This window comes from Lotus japonicus, chromosome 5 (genome assembly GCF_012489685.1).
Source record: "Lotus japonicus ecotype B-129 chromosome 5, LjGifu_v1.2".
Classification (NCBI taxonomy): Eukaryota; Viridiplantae; Streptophyta; class Magnoliopsida; order Fabales; family Fabaceae; genus Lotus; species Lotus japonicus.
In genome coordinates, this window is record NC_080045.1 from 49,434,104 (window position 1) to 49,450,920 (window position 16,817).

At 35.7% G+C, this 16,817-nt stretch overlaps 1 protein-coding gene and 2 long non-coding RNA genes across 8 annotated transcripts; all 3 read right to left on the bottom strand.

Annotated features, from left to right (window-relative positions):
* Positions 1-728: 728 nt before the first annotated feature.
* On the bottom strand, positions 729-4,514 carry LOC130720136 (uncharacterized). Of its 5 annotated transcripts, none has more exons than XR_009012950.1 (7): positions 4,019-4,514; positions 3,747-3,795; positions 3,360-3,440; positions 2,821-2,859; positions 2,622-2,706; positions 2,100-2,266; positions 729-1,872 (listed from the first exon to the last, which is right to left on the bottom strand). It is a non-coding gene; the product is annotated as an uncharacterized LOC130720136 (long non-coding RNA). The 5 variants fall into 5 exon arrangements; XR_009012948.1 differs by having other exon boundaries at positions 2,645-2,706; positions 4,019-4,512; XR_009012947.1 differs by lacking the exon at positions 2,821-2,859 and having other exon boundaries at positions 4,019-4,511.
* Positions 4,515-8,809: 4,295 nt separating this feature from the next.
* On the bottom strand, positions 8,810-16,266 carry LOC130720089 (probable mitochondrial import inner membrane translocase subunit TIM21). Of its 2 annotated transcripts, none has more exons than XM_057570693.1 (7): positions 16,059-16,266; positions 15,895-15,980; positions 15,331-15,512; positions 15,112-15,160; positions 10,315-10,434; positions 9,813-9,998; positions 8,810-9,227 (listed from the first exon to the last, which is right to left on the bottom strand). In XM_057570693.1, the coding sequence occupies exons 1-6, from the start codon at positions 16,174-16,176 to the stop codon at positions 9,828-9,830; spliced, it is 726 nt and encodes a 241-aa protein (XP_057426676.1). In that variant the 5' UTR covers positions 16,177-16,266; the 3' UTR covers positions 8,810-9,227; positions 9,813-9,827. The 2 variants fall into 2 exon arrangements, with proteins under 2 accessions (XP_057426676.1, XP_057426675.1); XM_057570692.1 differs by having other exon boundaries at positions 15,895-15,986; positions 16,059-16,265.
* On the bottom strand, positions 10,917-15,105 carry LOC130720090 (uncharacterized). Its single transcript, XR_009012920.1, has 2 exons — positions 11,596-15,105; positions 10,917-11,475 (listed from the first exon to the last, which is right to left on the bottom strand). It is a non-coding gene; the product is annotated as an uncharacterized LOC130720090 (long non-coding RNA).
* Positions 16,267-16,817: the final 551 nt, after the last annotated feature.

The window sequence follows — 16,817 nt, forward strand, 5'->3', positions numbered from 1 at the left end:
AACCTTCTCATATACAGACTTTTGCTTAGGTGTAAACATACTAAACAATTCTTCATATTGTACCTTTAATGCATCTTTGTCATAGTTAAGTTCATCGACAATAAATCTATTGTCAAATTGCAGGACTTCATCATATTCTGATAGGAATACGTAAATGATATAGAATATAGATGCTTGCATGTTCTCCTATGTTTGCTTAGTAAGAGACTTGTGAAACTTCCATGCCTTATTTCTCATAGATTTACTTTTCCTTACCTCAAGAGAAGAGTTGAGGGTCATAATTTTGGTTTCTAAGGCATCAATTTAGTATATGGAATGTTAGTTTCTTCACATTATTCTCATGACTTATAAATTTACGACCAATGTTTACTTTTGAGTGATATCCGTAGCTTATCAAAAAAAAAGTATTGATGTAAATTAAAGTGGTAAAATACAATTTTGTGTTTTGACATTGACATATTTGCCTCCCTTTCTAGGTTAATGAGAATGTTTCATATTGTGAGTGTGTTTTGATGGCCCTTCAGACTTTTTCATATATGATTGTCCTGATCCAACTGATCTAAACTTTAATTCATTAAGAAACATCTAAAACATGGAAAACCAATTACTTTTACATATGGGGAAGCAGCTATAAAACATTTGTTGATTACATGATCTTCTTCATCTTTTTAAGTTAATAGAAATTAGTTTAGGATCTAGACCTAAGTGTCCTTACATATAATATGAAATTATAAAAATTAAACTAACTTGCATTGTATCATATGCACAAAAAAAATTGATGCATAGATAATTGAATGATAAACATAGTCACTTATGACTTCAATTTTAATGTGTGTATACAAAATAATCATGCAGGTGACTTCAATCTTATTGCGTGTATACCATCCATCATCAAATATTGCTGGAACAAATGCTTGGACTGTGCCATAGGAACCATATACAAAACCTGCATAGTTGCTGAGATTGGCAGGCTTGACTTGTGTCATCAGAATATGATAAGAAACTTCAGCTGGTGGATCAGATTTTAGAGTCTACAGGTGAGCTTCGAAAAAGGTTTATATGCCAGAAAATTGGAAGTATATGTTTGATCAGTGTTGTGAGTCATGCAATTAAGGAGATAAATAATTTCATTATATGTAAGAAAATCATGCTTTTAAAGGGAGCAGCTATATAAGAAGCAAGATGAAAAGGATTTCTAGAGACTGAACTTTTGGATGTTAAATATAAAAAATCCCACATAATCTCAGTTATTCTTAATCTGACATTATATGGTGAAATTCAACAATTTCTGCATCTTGGGATGGACGTTCAAGCCCATGAGCTAAAATATTTTAAGCTAAGAAATAAAAGAAGGATTTGCATGAAACTATAAACACTTCTGATATTTGTTTTCAGATAAAAATAGAAAAAAAACTCAGTTATAAATTAAAATTCATCAGAAAGTTATGAAAATATATGAAGAAAAACTCAAGTTATATTGATAAAAAATTGGCATACAGATAAGGGACGTAAAGGCTAGAGCATTATGTACATATTCATGACTCATTTGTATTTTTAATAAAGCTAAATGCAACATTATCAACTCTATTAAGAAATAATATCATCTCAACAACCGCGCATCGCAAGGGTATTAGTCTAGTTTAAATGAATGGCTATCTTGCCAACAACACCTTGCACCATGTAAAGTGGTCCATAAGTTATAAATTATACAATCTAGCCATTTATGTTACAAAAAGAAGAAAAGAGACAACAATATTTTCGTTGTTCATTAAAGAGTAAGAATGGATACCTTGTTTTATACAGGCATTCAGATCAGCTACTTTATCAACACTTGAAGCCATGCAGTTTGATGGAGCAGTTGTAGAAAGCTAACTAAAAAGAGATATCAGGAAATAAGACTTATAGACCAAAATTCAAGAATACAACTTTAGACTTTCGAGCAACTTCATTTATAGATATCAATGCAAAGACTATAATTCAGTCCATCTTAAAAGTCATTGACTCTACATCGCTCCATCCATGCTCGTAATATATAGATAAATACCAACATAACATCATAGATAACATTAAGCTACTGGGCAACGAACAAAATCATGTACCTGTAGTTCAATTTCAGTGAGATAACTCTGCCTTCAAGCCTCTCTACTAATGTTTTCTCGAGTGAGTAATTGTTTCCCAAAATCCCAAGGCCTTTAACACACTGTTGCATTCATCTTCCACGCCAAGAGTACCTTGAAGATACCAGCAATTTCTCCAAGAATATTCCCTATTAGAAAAATCCATAATAAGTAAACTCAACTTGCTAAACAAATTAATGAAATTGCAGCTTCCTTAAAGCATTAGAAGCTCTAGAAGTTCAGTTAGCAGCTGAGGAAGCATGATTAAATTCACTGAAACAAAAGGAATTTAAATGTCAATTACTCAAGAATTTCTTGCTTTACATCACTCCATTGAAGAGTCGCTGACACAGGTTAAAGATCAACATTTTGAAATGGTTAAAGAAAAAGTTAAAAAAACATCTGAATCTAGTTAGAATAAAAAAAAATGAAATTATTCATGCATTTGTGAGTAACTTTATAAGCTAAATCACTTCATTAGAAACAATTAAAGGAATTACAAACTTTGGATTTAGCTAAGTCAGTACCCCACTTGAGACCTTCACCAATTAAAGTCAAATGGTCCACTAAATCTTCTATGAAGGCTAACCTACAAAAGCCACAAACAAATTTCACAAAAAAAATAAGTCATGAAATGTAACTGCAACAAATTCTTATCAATCTATTAGAAAGTTTGAAAGTCCTAAAAGCCAGCTAAAAATACCTCAATTTCTTATCCTTACTAAAGCTATTCCAAGCAGATCTAGCAGAAAATCCATGTACATTCATTTGAAGAAAAAAAAGAATGCAGTAGAATAATAAATCTAGAAGACAATACACATACACAAAAAATTATATATTAATTCGTGTCAAAATAATGTATAAACCATAACCCTAAAAGGTCAGCTCTCAAAGGTTCGACTTTGCTCTGTCTGTGTTCATTAGATCAGGCGCATTATGACTTATGAAAATGGTAGATAGAGAGAGAAAATCAGAACTGAGAAATGAGATAAGGTTCAAATCTGCATGTTAAATTTTGAAATTCATATACAAAGGTCTCATTTCTAGAATTCAAATAAAAAATATTAAATGGTAATTAAGGGTTAATTAATAATTTGAATTTGGTTTCAAATAGAAAGAACAATCAATTCTAGTATTCAAATAAAAAAATATAAAATGGTAATTAAGGTTTAGTTAATAATTTGAATTACATGTTACACCAGCAACAAAAATGATTCAAGAAACTGGATAACGTTTTCTCACCTTGAACCAGCTAACATCCTCTGGATTATAAAGCTTGTTCCACATAAGCTTTACATTTTGATACTCTTTAATTTGGGGTAACTGCACCACAAAATATTTAAAAACTTCAAATGAGCTAAACAGATTCTATTATATATATTGATTGTCACAGATATATTACAACTTTAGAATGTCAACATTTACACTTCCCAGAACCATAGAACAAAAGTATGCTGTGCCAAAAAATTTCTCAGTCAGTCAGTGAGAAGAGAAAATTTACATGCACCCATGAACTAATTACTGATACTATAACCTCATAAAGAATGTGTGCATATTGGTATATAGCACATTACTGGCCACATACTTTGGATTCAAATAAAAGAAGTGAAAACAATTCTTTGAACTCACATAGTTCTGCCAATAAACCCTAACATGAAGCCTGTACAACTCTGAACATCTGCATAAACCAGAGATCTACATTAGAAGAGAACAACTTTCTCTCTTGAACAACCATATACAATGAAAATCATGAATCAGTTTGTTTTTAATTTAGAAAAAATATTCAAGTTTTATTGAAACAAAACAGATGAAGAAAATGATACAAAGCTCAATAGTTAAAATCGATAGAAGAAAATATCTCAGTAACTCGTGATCCCGTTTGAAGAAAACCCAGAAAATACCTTCAAAGCTTGAAGCTCTACAACCAGCGCAATAGAAGCCAGCGGAGGGTTAGGGATTCGTTCCAGCCAAGGGAATCCTGTGCGTTTTCAAACATTTTGTGATTTGAGATGGTTGGGTTGCTACTAATTCCTTTGATATGAAATGGAACCCTCCAGATGAAAATTGATTGCTGCTTATTGTTTCGATACCATACACAACATCTCCAATTTTTAGATTGGGAAAGGGTCAGTAGAGGATGGATTTCAATTGAATGCAAACAGATAAATCGGCTATGGGTAGAGGAACAATTTCTTCTCTTTCTCAGCGCCTCTTTCCTCTGTGTGGAGGTGAAATGAATTTGGAGTTGTTTTTCTTGGAATTGGGTTCTAGTTATGGGTAGGTTTAGACTTCAAACAAAGCTTATCAAATAAATCGGCTATGGCAGCAGCGGCAGAATCCTCTCATTATTGGTATATTCCAAATTTGAGATGAAGGTCAATTGTAAGAAATAAATCAATTTTATTTCCAGTTATTATTATACTTGAATATTGAATTTCAACACACAAGTCATTACTCTTGACAGGTTAGATTCCAAATTTGAGATGAAAGGTTTTTTTTTAAGGAAATTTGAGATGAAGGTGAATTGTAAGTAATAAATAAAAAACGTGTGGAAAAAATAAAAAAGGAAAAAACAGGTTGGTATCTTACTAATTTTATTAACCGTTTCCACATGAAAATAACTTTGAATGTCAACATTTATGGTGAATGATTTAATGACTTTTTTATTTATTAATTTATTTATTGACTCATTAAATTCGACCAATGAAAATTAAACAATGTGGACCAATCAAAATAGTCAAGTTTGGCTTAATTGTCTCAAAAGAAATCAAGTTTCTTGTTTGGCTTAATTGCAACGTAAATTAATTTTTTAAAAAAATGTAATCGACATTCAATGCTTGAAATAGTCAAACAATCATAAGAAATGTTTACTGGCCAATTAATTTCGACCAAATTTCAAATTGTTTGATTTATGTATTTACTTATTTATTGTTTAATGTTGTAATTAATGTCGACCAATCAAAAATTAAGGATTTGGACCAATGAGAAATAGACATGTGGAAATTCAATGAAAACACCAAATAAAAACATGACATGTGGAAATTAGAAAGCATTATTGCCCACTTTGGTGGATGGGCTTTATATATTATTAAGATGACGAAAAAGATAAACATAATGTTCCACTTGACAATATACGTCACATGAGAGCATAGTTTTAAAACTCGACTCGGACCGACCAATCTGATCGGTTGGATCGGGACTCGATCACCTGACCGGTCCCAGCTTCACATCGGATCGATTTTTCATGCAGCCCGATGAGAACCAGTTTGACTCAACCAGCTCAATGTTGACTCGGTGACTTGGTCATTTTTTTATCAGACTGGCGAGCCACTCATTTCCTTTTTTTTCCTGTTGAGAATAGGTCTTGAAGTAGCTCAATTTGACTTAGAGTAGAGATGTCCAACTTATTTAATATATTGGGCCAAATTTGGCTTGATTAATTGTCCAGCGATTATTTTAATTCCAAAAAAGTGAAATTATTTCAAAAAAAATTGGTGGGACGGACTCGAACACATGACCTAAAGGAAGATATGCAAAACTGTTACCACTACACCACCATATAGATCTTAACTTTAACTTTTTTTCTAATTTTTTAACATATACACCGAGTCAAGCAATCAAACCAATGACTCGCCGGTCCGACCTGTGACCCATCAACTCAGTACCCCACCATGTCGATGACTGAGCCGAGTTTTAAAACACTGCATGAGAGAATTCAAATCTTGTCTTTTATGTCGTTTGAAAAATAAATCGTTCACAAATATCTCCGGAAAAACCGTATAAGGCAAAGCTGGGCAAATTGTTTTGCACACTCTAAGTCAATGTTCATTCAACTCTCTCACCATGAAAAGCTTCAGCAAAAATCATGTTCGCTTCCTGACAAAGAAGCGATCCGAGAATTCAAAACTTGGAAAGCGGCATCTTTGTGATCCAGCTATGCTACATTAAATGGACCAATTTGATGCCAATAAAACCTTCCTTGGGAGACTTGGATTTGCGATATTTTTTAAACAAGGTGTTTCCACTCTTTTTCTGGTTTCTTTTCCTTCACTTTGATGTTCCATTGAAGAAACTTATCAAAACCTCCTAAGTAGTTGTTTCATTAACAATTGGGCATGTACAAATGATACCCATTAAGAGGTTTTCACACAAATTTACCAAGAAGATGAATTTGCATTGAAAAATTTATGATCCCTTCTATCCTTTTTATGTTTTGTATGCAACGAATTGAAATTTAGTGAGCTTGTGACTTGCATATGTTATCTGAATGTGTACCATTTCTCTTACTAGTAGAGAATTGAGTGAAAATGGCTCCTAAGTTAAGTTCCTACACTATGAACGGTTCTTCGTTTAGGACATTGCATGGACAAGAGGGATCATAGTTGATCTTCATTCGTCCTCGCTAATGTAAAATCAGTACATCATCCTCAAGATTTTTTCGGGTAACATGTAACAGATTTTTTATAAGTGCTTTCTTTCTCGCATTGAGTGCTCACTTTCTCTCAATGTCATCTATTTAATGTTATTAATGTCAGCTAGGTAGTAAATATCTTCTAGCTGTTCTAAAATACTTTTCTAATGGAGAGTGTCAATATTGGAATCTCTTTGAAATTATAATTAATTGAAATTTTGAGCATAGTGAAGTCTAATTTTTTAACACACTCATCATGGAGTAGTAGACTTTTTCACACTTCATTATGCTTGAAGCAAAGTTAATTTCCAATATTTCTATATCATTTTCTATAGATACTCTTTTGGTTTAGAAAGAGGTTATGAATATGAGACTTGTGATTTAAATTGGTATTCTCTATATTTAATGGACTATTACGCTAGTAGTACAATGCTTGATCACATTTCACGAAAAGTATGTTGAGTGTGACATGCAATTGAAAAGTATTGGTCAAGCTTAAACGGAAATCTTATTACACTACTATATATTAAACTCACGATGTTGTATGAAGGAATGACAATAGATATGATTTGAGTATAGTAGAGTATTATAATAACCGTCCTCATATTCACATTTTGTGAAAATATGTGTGTTCATCCTCATACTAGCAACTTTATTTTCGGTATACTTACATTCTAGATACCTGTAAACTAGATCTCGCGCGGACCTATTACCCACACTTTAATTAACTTGTAAGTAGAGTTGAAAACTATATTACATGCTCTCAGACACATACTTATAAAAAAAAATTGTAATTACTCATGTCCAGACATAAACTCATTTTATGAGTAGAAATAATATTTTCTATCCTTCGTTGTTTTGTGGGTAATTACTCATGCCTAGACATAAACTCGTTCATGAACAAAAGAAAGAGGGCTGCCAAGGTAAAGTAATATTTTTTAAAGAGTAAATTATTATGAGCTGACAATGTTTTTGAAAAATCAAATTAGGCTTCTTAAAATTTTGAAATATTTGTGTATGTGTGTTTTGGCGTTAGAATCAAAGTTAACGTGATTTCATGTATTTTGATGCATCAATAAAGAAGTTAGAATTTGTCACGTTGACTTTAACGTGGTTCGGAGAAGCAGAATTTGACATTTGGGCTTGAACGTTAATACAGTTTGAGTTCTACAGAAATCCAAACGCACACGGATTCGTCATATCAAACAAACGGATTTTATTGGGCACTCCTTGCAGGCACTGTTGAACTAAACCGGTCTTTTAAGTCTTTTTGCCACTGGTCTTTGAGATGGGGACTCTAATAATTTTGTCTTCCAAAATCTCGCCCATGATGAAAATCATGTGTGGGCATATGTTCATTTCTACCCAGAATTTTGCTGCAACATCCCTCAGAGATGGTACTGGGAAGCAATGTCAGGTCGACAACGATTCTAACCACATTGCACGAGTGTCACGGCAGTGGCAACATCCCAGAGCAAGGGTTCGGTGAAGTTCAACTCAACTAAGTGTGGGGGAGTTTTTAGAGATGAAGAGGAAAGTTGGATATCTAGTTTTTGTCACAATTTAGGCACATCAAACCCTCTTATAGCAAAGCTTTGGGCTATTTGTACAGTGGTGGGTAATTATCGAGAGTGATTATCCTTGTAATCCTTACGCGGAGATGATTCACCTGCATTTCCGCTCATGGGCGTATTTTGCTGGTGTTTGCTCCTAGAGAGCATAATTTAGTAGCAGATTGACTAGTTAGGGCTTCTTTAAGATTTATGTTGGGTGTCCATGTGATAGCTTCCCAGTTTGGTGAGTATCATCATTTTCTTATGCAAGATATAAGTGAGGACATTCCTCTGTTTTTACTGAGTCTGGTGCTTAGGAAGAAGAGAGAAAGGAGGAAAAAAAGGAAGGAAAAAAAAGGAGAGAGGGAAGGTTGGGAATTTTTCTATTGTTGAGTGCTTGACAGCCAGAGCAATACTAGTGAATTTACTACTTTTTAAAATTGAAAACCACGAAACTGAAACTGAAATTTAAAAAAGTAAATTTACTTTAATTATTAAAAATTGAAAAGTGAAAATCACCCAGAGCTGAACCTCAAAGAACTAATATAATAAAAAATATATATAACTTTGAAATGACCAACTTGAGTTTAAAGGAAGTGTTATCAACACTCCACTTACTGTTAATCATTTACCAATGCAAACACTCATCTGTCTAAAGTCATCAAGTGCATGCTAACCTTATATGATCTTTCAATTTTTTAAAAACAAAATAACAAAAAAAAAACTCATGATCCAAATCAATTTTCGTTTTGGCTACAATCCCGTATTCATCCTCAACAAATTAGCATCCAACTTCCAGCTATTCAATGTGCTTCACAAACCAAGCTGTATGGAAGTCATTAATAATAATAAATTATTTAGAAGTACATGGCATTCTCAATTGCTCTGAAAGACAAACAAATCGCAGCGGTCATCGTTACTAAGATCCTAGCCCAAAACTGTTCCTCACATCTGCAGGTTTTAAATGAAAGAAAAAAAAAAAGGAACTGAACCTGAGATTTGGGATCCAGGTTCCCATATTATGTTATTTCTTCAATTGTCTTTCTTTCTCTCAATTTTCATCCCTTTTGGAACACGGACCGGCTTAGGTGGTCAATGCTGATAGCTGAAAAATGCAGCCTCCAGTAGTGGACCAATATCAAAGACCTGCATTAAGTAATCAATTAGATTTTTTTTTCTATTAATCCAGCTCCATTTATGTGCATGAAAATATAATTAGATTACCGCCAAGGAAAACGAATTTCTCCTTAGTCCTGACAGCAAAAACAATCCAGACTATATTTTGCAACATTGACAGGTACAACCGTACAACACACAAGTATTGACCAGAGCCTATCTATAATCCAATATTCATGAACAAGCAAATCTAAGCTAGAGCATTAGTGAAAATATTTGGGATTGTGGGCCATTCATGAAGGAAAAGGATTGAGTGCAATGTCGAAAAAAATGATATTGCATGCCTAAAATTTATAGCAGATCAACAAGCCAATTGCAAGTGCAGAACATAAGGTCATTAAGTTGCTAACATGAAGCTCTGCCACTTCGGACTTCCTTCATTTTCTTTATGTTCTAACTTTTTCTTATCCAGGGTTGAGGGAGGTGAGAAGAAGAGTGCAGTAGAGAGTTACCACCAACAATTTTGTGTCAAGAAAAGTACGACCTCAACGTCAAACAGACACTGATAACTATCTGGTATCTACTGACAGAATAATCAATGGAGCAGAATAAAACCTTTTCTCATCTATGCTACTTGTTTGCATTGTAAGCTGGAATATATGACTCTAGAATTAGTTGTGCTGGAGAGGGTGCTTTAATCTCAACAATCAAGTATGTGAATTGCCATTCATTGTCAGCTGGTTTGAACATCTCTGCGAATATTTTTCCATGTCCATGAGGGCCCCGAATATAGAAATTCACCTGTAACCCAAACAAACATATTTTAGTGAGAAGTAGAACCATATTATCAGTAGGAATGACGACTGCCAAGAAGAAGTATCTTCCACCACAAAAGAAATTTTAAGAATTTGAATATCACATTGAAACAATACAATAATGTACCCAATGAAGTTCCCTATACCTTCCCTTCTCATTTTCTCTCTCATCTTTACCCCCTACCCCCTCCCCCCTTTTTTAAAGATTGTTGACCCCAGGGGCATATTCAAAATAGTTCTGACAAAATGAGTGTACATCTGGCCATCTGCAAATAAAATTGACTGAATGCCAAAAAAATTACCTCTACATGCTCAACATTGTCTTCATCAGTCCATACCCTGTGAGGAATTCTTTGGCGAGCAGCACGATTTCTACTCTCTTGACCGTAACCTGTAATTGGGTTTCCAATCCTCACTCTGACCTGGTGAAAAGTAAATCCAGTATAAGTATAACAAAAACAATGAGCAGGTAGAGAATCAATAACTATTCAATATGAAAATAAAATTGTGAATCATTCTTAGATTTAGTGCTTTGGTATTCGCAATTTATTTATCCAACAGGATTAAAAGAATGCAAGCATTCTCTCCACTATCATTTAAATTTCTAAAAAGTGTAAGGATATAGTGCCTTATTGTATATTGTGAGATGCTCAAATTAAATATGGAACTTTGGTAACTTTAGCACACAAGAGGTAGACATGAAAGTCACCATGGTTAATTATAAAATCTTACAAGTCTTCAAAATATCTATCATTTTGTTATAATTTAGAAACCCTAACAACAGCCACAAGGTAAAAGGAGGAGAAAAGGAATATTTGTTGGTATTTTTTCAATACATAAACGGGAAAATAAAACAAGAAGAGAAAAGAGATAGAAAAAGGGATACGAAAAACAACATAATGGATTCACAAGAATGAGAACCTTCTTTCAAGAGAAAATCCCTTCCAAGGGTGAAACCCTTTTACAAATCTAATACTCAAATCACACTCTAACCTAAGGAGAGTATTCTTTTTTTTTTGTACTAAACTAACCCTACTAAGCAAATGACTCTGGCCCATCATAGGCCCAACTCAAATAATAAAAACGAACCCAATACCAAGTCATACTAAAACTAACTAATACAGATAGATAAAATCAAACCTAGGCCCAAACACAACGGGCCCAATGACTATAATTTAGAGCCCTAACAATACTTCCCACAAAAAATTCAACCATGTCCTCAAGGTTGGAGTTAGTAAATTTATGCACGCTTCATGGTAGATAAAATCTCCTCCCAGATCTCATTGTGAGCGGCAAACAGGGTGAATGCCCAAATCAGCAAGTGCGCCACTGTCCATGTTTGGCGGCATTGGAGGAGGCAGTTGTGTCCGCGTAGCTTGGGCCTATACCTCCATCCGCATTGAGGGTTAACCCCTCCTCGTCGAGTGGTCGTCTTCATCCACTAAGGCCAGTGATAGAAGTCCCTGCATTGCCAAATATTTCATTCTTAACAGCATTCAAGTTCATTCACATCGGAGCATCTACCATAGAGGCTATGCTCCCAAAAAGCTTAATACTGGAGGTGTGGGGCATAATGGCAGCACCTTTTTTGACACCTTCAGTCGGCAAAGCAACTCAAAAGTAATCACGGCATTTTGACTGCTTGCGTCCTGCTCCTCCACACTGTCTTCAAAATCTTGAGATGTTTTGGAAGGAGCTGTAGAACACTTTGTGCTTGCTGGGCCACTAACATAGCTTGTATTAACTCCAAAAGTTGCTCCCAAACTTACAAAGCTAAATCTGTTTTTCTCATTATCAGGGACAATGCTATGTATGAAGGTATAACATCTTGACACTGTGGAAGAGGAATATTCTCCAGTTTCAATTCTGGATTTTTCTTACCCATCCTCTTCGAATGCTCCAACCTTTTCAACTGCTGCATTATATCAGTCATCATTCTCTTGATATCAGTGATGTCCCTATCAGCAGTAGCCTTCCAAGTCTCCATTATAGCCAAGAACTGGGAAGAGAACAGCAACGAACGTGTATAAACGATAAGCGTATGATGAGCCGTGCGTGAATGACCAGTGTGCGGCGGTGGTGCTGCTTGGGCGTGTGCGGGAATCCGACAATGGTGGATGGTGGTGGCTGGATGAACAGCAAGGTGCATGGTGGTGGCTGGGTATTCGGCAAGTGGTGGCGACAGTGGAGGCTGCCAGTGGTGGCTGGCAGCGGCGGCAAATGGCTAGCACAGCAAGACAGAGGAACCGCAAGGTCAGACCAATTGTTAGGATTTCGAAACCCTAACATCAGCCACAAGGTAAAAGGAGGAGAAAAGGAATATTTTTTGGTATTTTTTAATATATAAACTGGAAAATAAAACAAGGAGAGAAGAGATAAAGAGAGGGATAGGAAAGACAATCCTAATGGATTCACAAGAAGGAGAACTTTCTTTGAAGGGACTAGGGAGAATCCCTTCCAAGGGTAAACCCTTTTACAAATCTAATATGCAAATCATACCCTAAGAGTAATCCTATTTAGAGTAAACAGCCATTTTGGTCCTTGATTGTGTTCACTTATGATGGACTAGTCCTCATACTTTGAAAATGGTCTTTTTTCGTCCCTGAATTTGTTGTCGTCGGTCAAGTTAGTCCTTGATTGAGTTTTCTGTTGGTCCCTTAAACGGAAAAGTCCAAATGTCACCATTTTTGCCACATGGCTTGACACGTGGTCAATGACTCAGATTGTAACCTTAGTCAATTTAGTCCCCTTAGAAAATAAAAATAAAAACTCTGAAATTTGAATTAATAAATTCACAACATCTTCATCACCTTCATTCACAACATCTTCATCATAACCATTCAGTAAAGAAATTCTAAAAAAATCAATAACAAACCAAGAACGCATGACCAAGAACGGTACAACAATATGAAAACCAATAAAAATGGGAAAAATCAAGCAAAGGCTAGTGTGCATAACAATCAGATTATTGATAGAAATTAATGAAATTAGAAGCTAACAATCACAGTGGAAGAAGAACAGTGTGCCAACGTAAAATTTGATGAAAATTAAAAGCTAAGAATGTGAATCTATGAGGAATGAAACACATACAACAGATGATAGAAGATTAATTTTTCCAAAAACAAATCATTTTTAACAAATTCAAACCCAGCCCCATTCAGATCGAAGCACCCAGATCCAGCCACCCCCAACCCTATCAAACCCAACAACCCAGTGATAGAAGAACAGAAAAAGGTGGAAAAGTAGAAGGGGGAAGAGACCAGTGTGGTGGGCGTGTATGAGAACTGTGGTGGTGAAAGGTAGTGAGAGGAATCACCGTTGTCGCCGAGGGGAGAAAAGGGCTAACTTGGTGCCGTTTTTGTCGACGACGTCCAAGGAGGAGTACATCGCCGCCGTCGCTGGAAGAGTACAACGACGTCATTGCTGAAAGGAGTAAACCCGTTTGGAACTGTGGCCATCGCTGAGAATAGAGCGACCTTGGCTCCGTTTGGAACCGCAGAGGAGAGGACACTGCTGGTGCCGTCGTCGACATCAAAGGGAAGAAGAATCACGCGTGGGCAGAACGCGCCGCCGGATGCTCAACCTCTTCAATGAACCCACCGTCGCAATCGGGGCAAGCCACCGTGTCCTGTCTCCACACCCTCATAAACTGACTGTACCTGTAGCACCAATACGAAGATGTCCCAGAAGACATCATCTAGATCACAAAAGATCGAAACTTTACCCAGACCCAGAATTCAAATTATCCAAAATTTACACCCAGATTCTCTTACAATGACTACATGTATGCACAATTGCAGACTTTTTATTTTGTGAAGAAAATTATAATGTAAAGAAATAAGGTGGCTATGCGTCTCCTCAATTTCAATCTCAAACTCTCGTCACTGGATCCATGGATGGGGGTGGCCATGTATTATGGAGTTGGGATTTAGGTTAGGGGTGGGTTTTTTATTTCTGGGTTAGGTTGGGTTTGGCTTTTTAAATTTCCGGGTTTGGGTTTTTTAAGATTTAGAATTATAGAAGATGAAGAATAAGAAGATGGAGGATGAACATTTGGGGATTTTGTGTTTGTTTTTTGGAAATGATGAAAAAAAGGTGAGATTGAGGATGAAGATGAAGATGAGGTTGAAGATGATGAATTGATGATTAAGTGACTTTCTGTAATTTGAATTAATAAATTCAATTTTTTTATTTTTATTTTCTAGGGGACTAAATTGACATAATAAGATGTGAGTCATTGATGATGTGTCAAGCCAATGTGGCAAAAATGGTGATATTTGGACTTTTCCGTCTGAGGGACCAACGGAAAACTTAATCAAGGACTAATTTGACCGACGACGACAAATTCAGGGATGAAAAAAGACCATTTCCAAAATATGAGGACTGGTTCATCATAAGTGAACACAATCAAGGACCAAAATGGCCGTTTACTCTCCTATTTATGATAAACTAACCCTACTATGCAAATGACTCTGGCCCAACATAGGCACAGCTCAAATAATAAAAACAGACTCATTACCAAACCAAACCTTACTAAAACTAACAAATAGAGATAGATAAAATCAAACCTAGGTCCAAAGTCCAAACACAACAGGCCCACTAACTAAAATTTAGAACCCTAACACATTTTCACTCCAGTGTCAGAGCACTAATACTAGCTTAATAACAAAACTAAAGCATAAAAGTTAGCCATTCAAAGCTGTCAAATATGTTTGAAAGCAATTCTATCACCCAATAGTGTTGTTTTTGTACAGCTTAATTTCATGTTCAACCAGTGGCGGAACTAGAATTTTTAGGAAGCCTAGGCAATTTTATGATTAAGTCCCTAAACTTTGTCTTTCCTTATAAATTGTCTTTTCTCTAAATTTTTTTGGAGCAAAAAAACCTATCTAGTCCAAAGAAATTTTTATTTTTTTTGCTTTGAGCCAGGGCATTGGACCTACCAAGCCCTGTGGTAGGTCCGCCACCGTGTTCAACCAACACAGACTTGAGGATCTAGGCCAGAATATTTCAAACATCTAAATTCCGTTGCATGGATTGCTTTATTGTGGTTTTTCTTGTGTTCAGGAAAATGGATATGAAAGTAGAACTTCACTCACTTGAGGATCATCTTGAATTCTCTTGAGAGCCTTGTTATAGATCTTGTACCTGTTACCACATAACAATCAGGGTCACTCTCGAGTATGACAAGGTGATAAGGACCACTCGTCCCCCCAAGATTCAATAATCAATAAGCATGCCTCATTTAGTTAAAGTTCTATAGCTATCTAGCATTTTCTTTTTATATAACATAAATCGTGAGAGAACATTAAACTTACTCTTTTGGTTGAAATATAAGCTCCTTGAAGACAGCATATCCCGCAGCAGCCGCAACCCCAAGCCCAGCAAGAATTATCACACTGTAGGATGCTCCCTCTACAAACGTTACTGGCTTCTCTGGAATATGATATGTAGGAGCATCATCAAAGGTATCCTCAACCTTTGATATTTCCTTTTTGGTCTAAAAAGCATATAGAAAACAACACTTAGTTTAATTGCAAATTTCACCAAACCAAAAGGGCATAGAAGATAGAACTCGTCATTCTACGGATCCCGGACACAAGAAAAAGGGAAAAATCATATTTTTCTATAATCAACCGCGCTACTCTTGTATCAAATTGGACTGGCAAAAAACACTAATGCAGCATGAATTCTCACAGTGAATGCCCACATAACAAAAAGTTAAAAGGGAAATTTTTTTCTGAAGCAATCGATAACAAAACACTATTCATGGATTAAAATCAGCAAATTAAGCCTACCCAAATTAAGATTAATGATAAAAAACAAAACAATCATAAACACTAGAGCTTTTCAAAAAAAATCATAAACACTAGAGTGAAAACCTTTTCTGTACTTTGCCCTGGTTCACGTTTTGCTCTTGATGAAAGGAACCTTGCAAACGAGGGTGATCTATGGTTTTCTCTGATTCCTGCATCTAGAAAAAAGAAAAATCAGTGACAGAATAATCAAACAAGTGCAACATCATGAGATTGAAAGGGGTAGAAACCTAGGGAGGAAGGAAGAGGAGGGTGAAGGAGAGAACGGGTTTCGGAGACGGAGGCTGCATTGCGGGTCCATGCTGCTGCGGCGGCACGATGACATAGGATTCTGCGAATGCGAAACATGTTTGTCTGCGGCGAAGAAACAAACACAAACTGGAACCAACGGAGACTGTCTTCTGAAGAGAGGGTTCAGAGACACTACTTCACTTCAAAACGGCGCCGCCTCATGATGTTATCTCTTCTTTTTCTCAATTTTTTATTCAATTTTATTTAATTGCATTCTAGTCCCTCATCTACTATGATTATGCAATTTGGCAATTTTTGGCCTACGATTTCTTGACGTGTGAAAATTGAGGGCCCATTTGATACACCGTATTAGACATGATAGTATAAGCTCATACAATACATTATGAACTTATTCATTGTTTGGTGCTCACATTGTACTGTATAAGCTTATACATCAATCCCCTCTTATACATTAAGGCCTTGTTTGGCACGCCGTATTAGGCATGATAGCATAAGCTTATACAATACATTATGAGTTTATCCATTGTTTGGTGATGACATGGTATTGTATAAGCTTATCCATCAAAGTCTCATTATACGTTAAAATGACGTATTATTTAATCCATCATGTGAGTGATGGATAAGACATGATAAGGTTGTGACGTATAAGTCACCATCACCACCACCCACCATTGCTGCCAACTTACACTACCATTAGCACCACCACCACCCGATCACCGCCGCCGCCACCACCACCA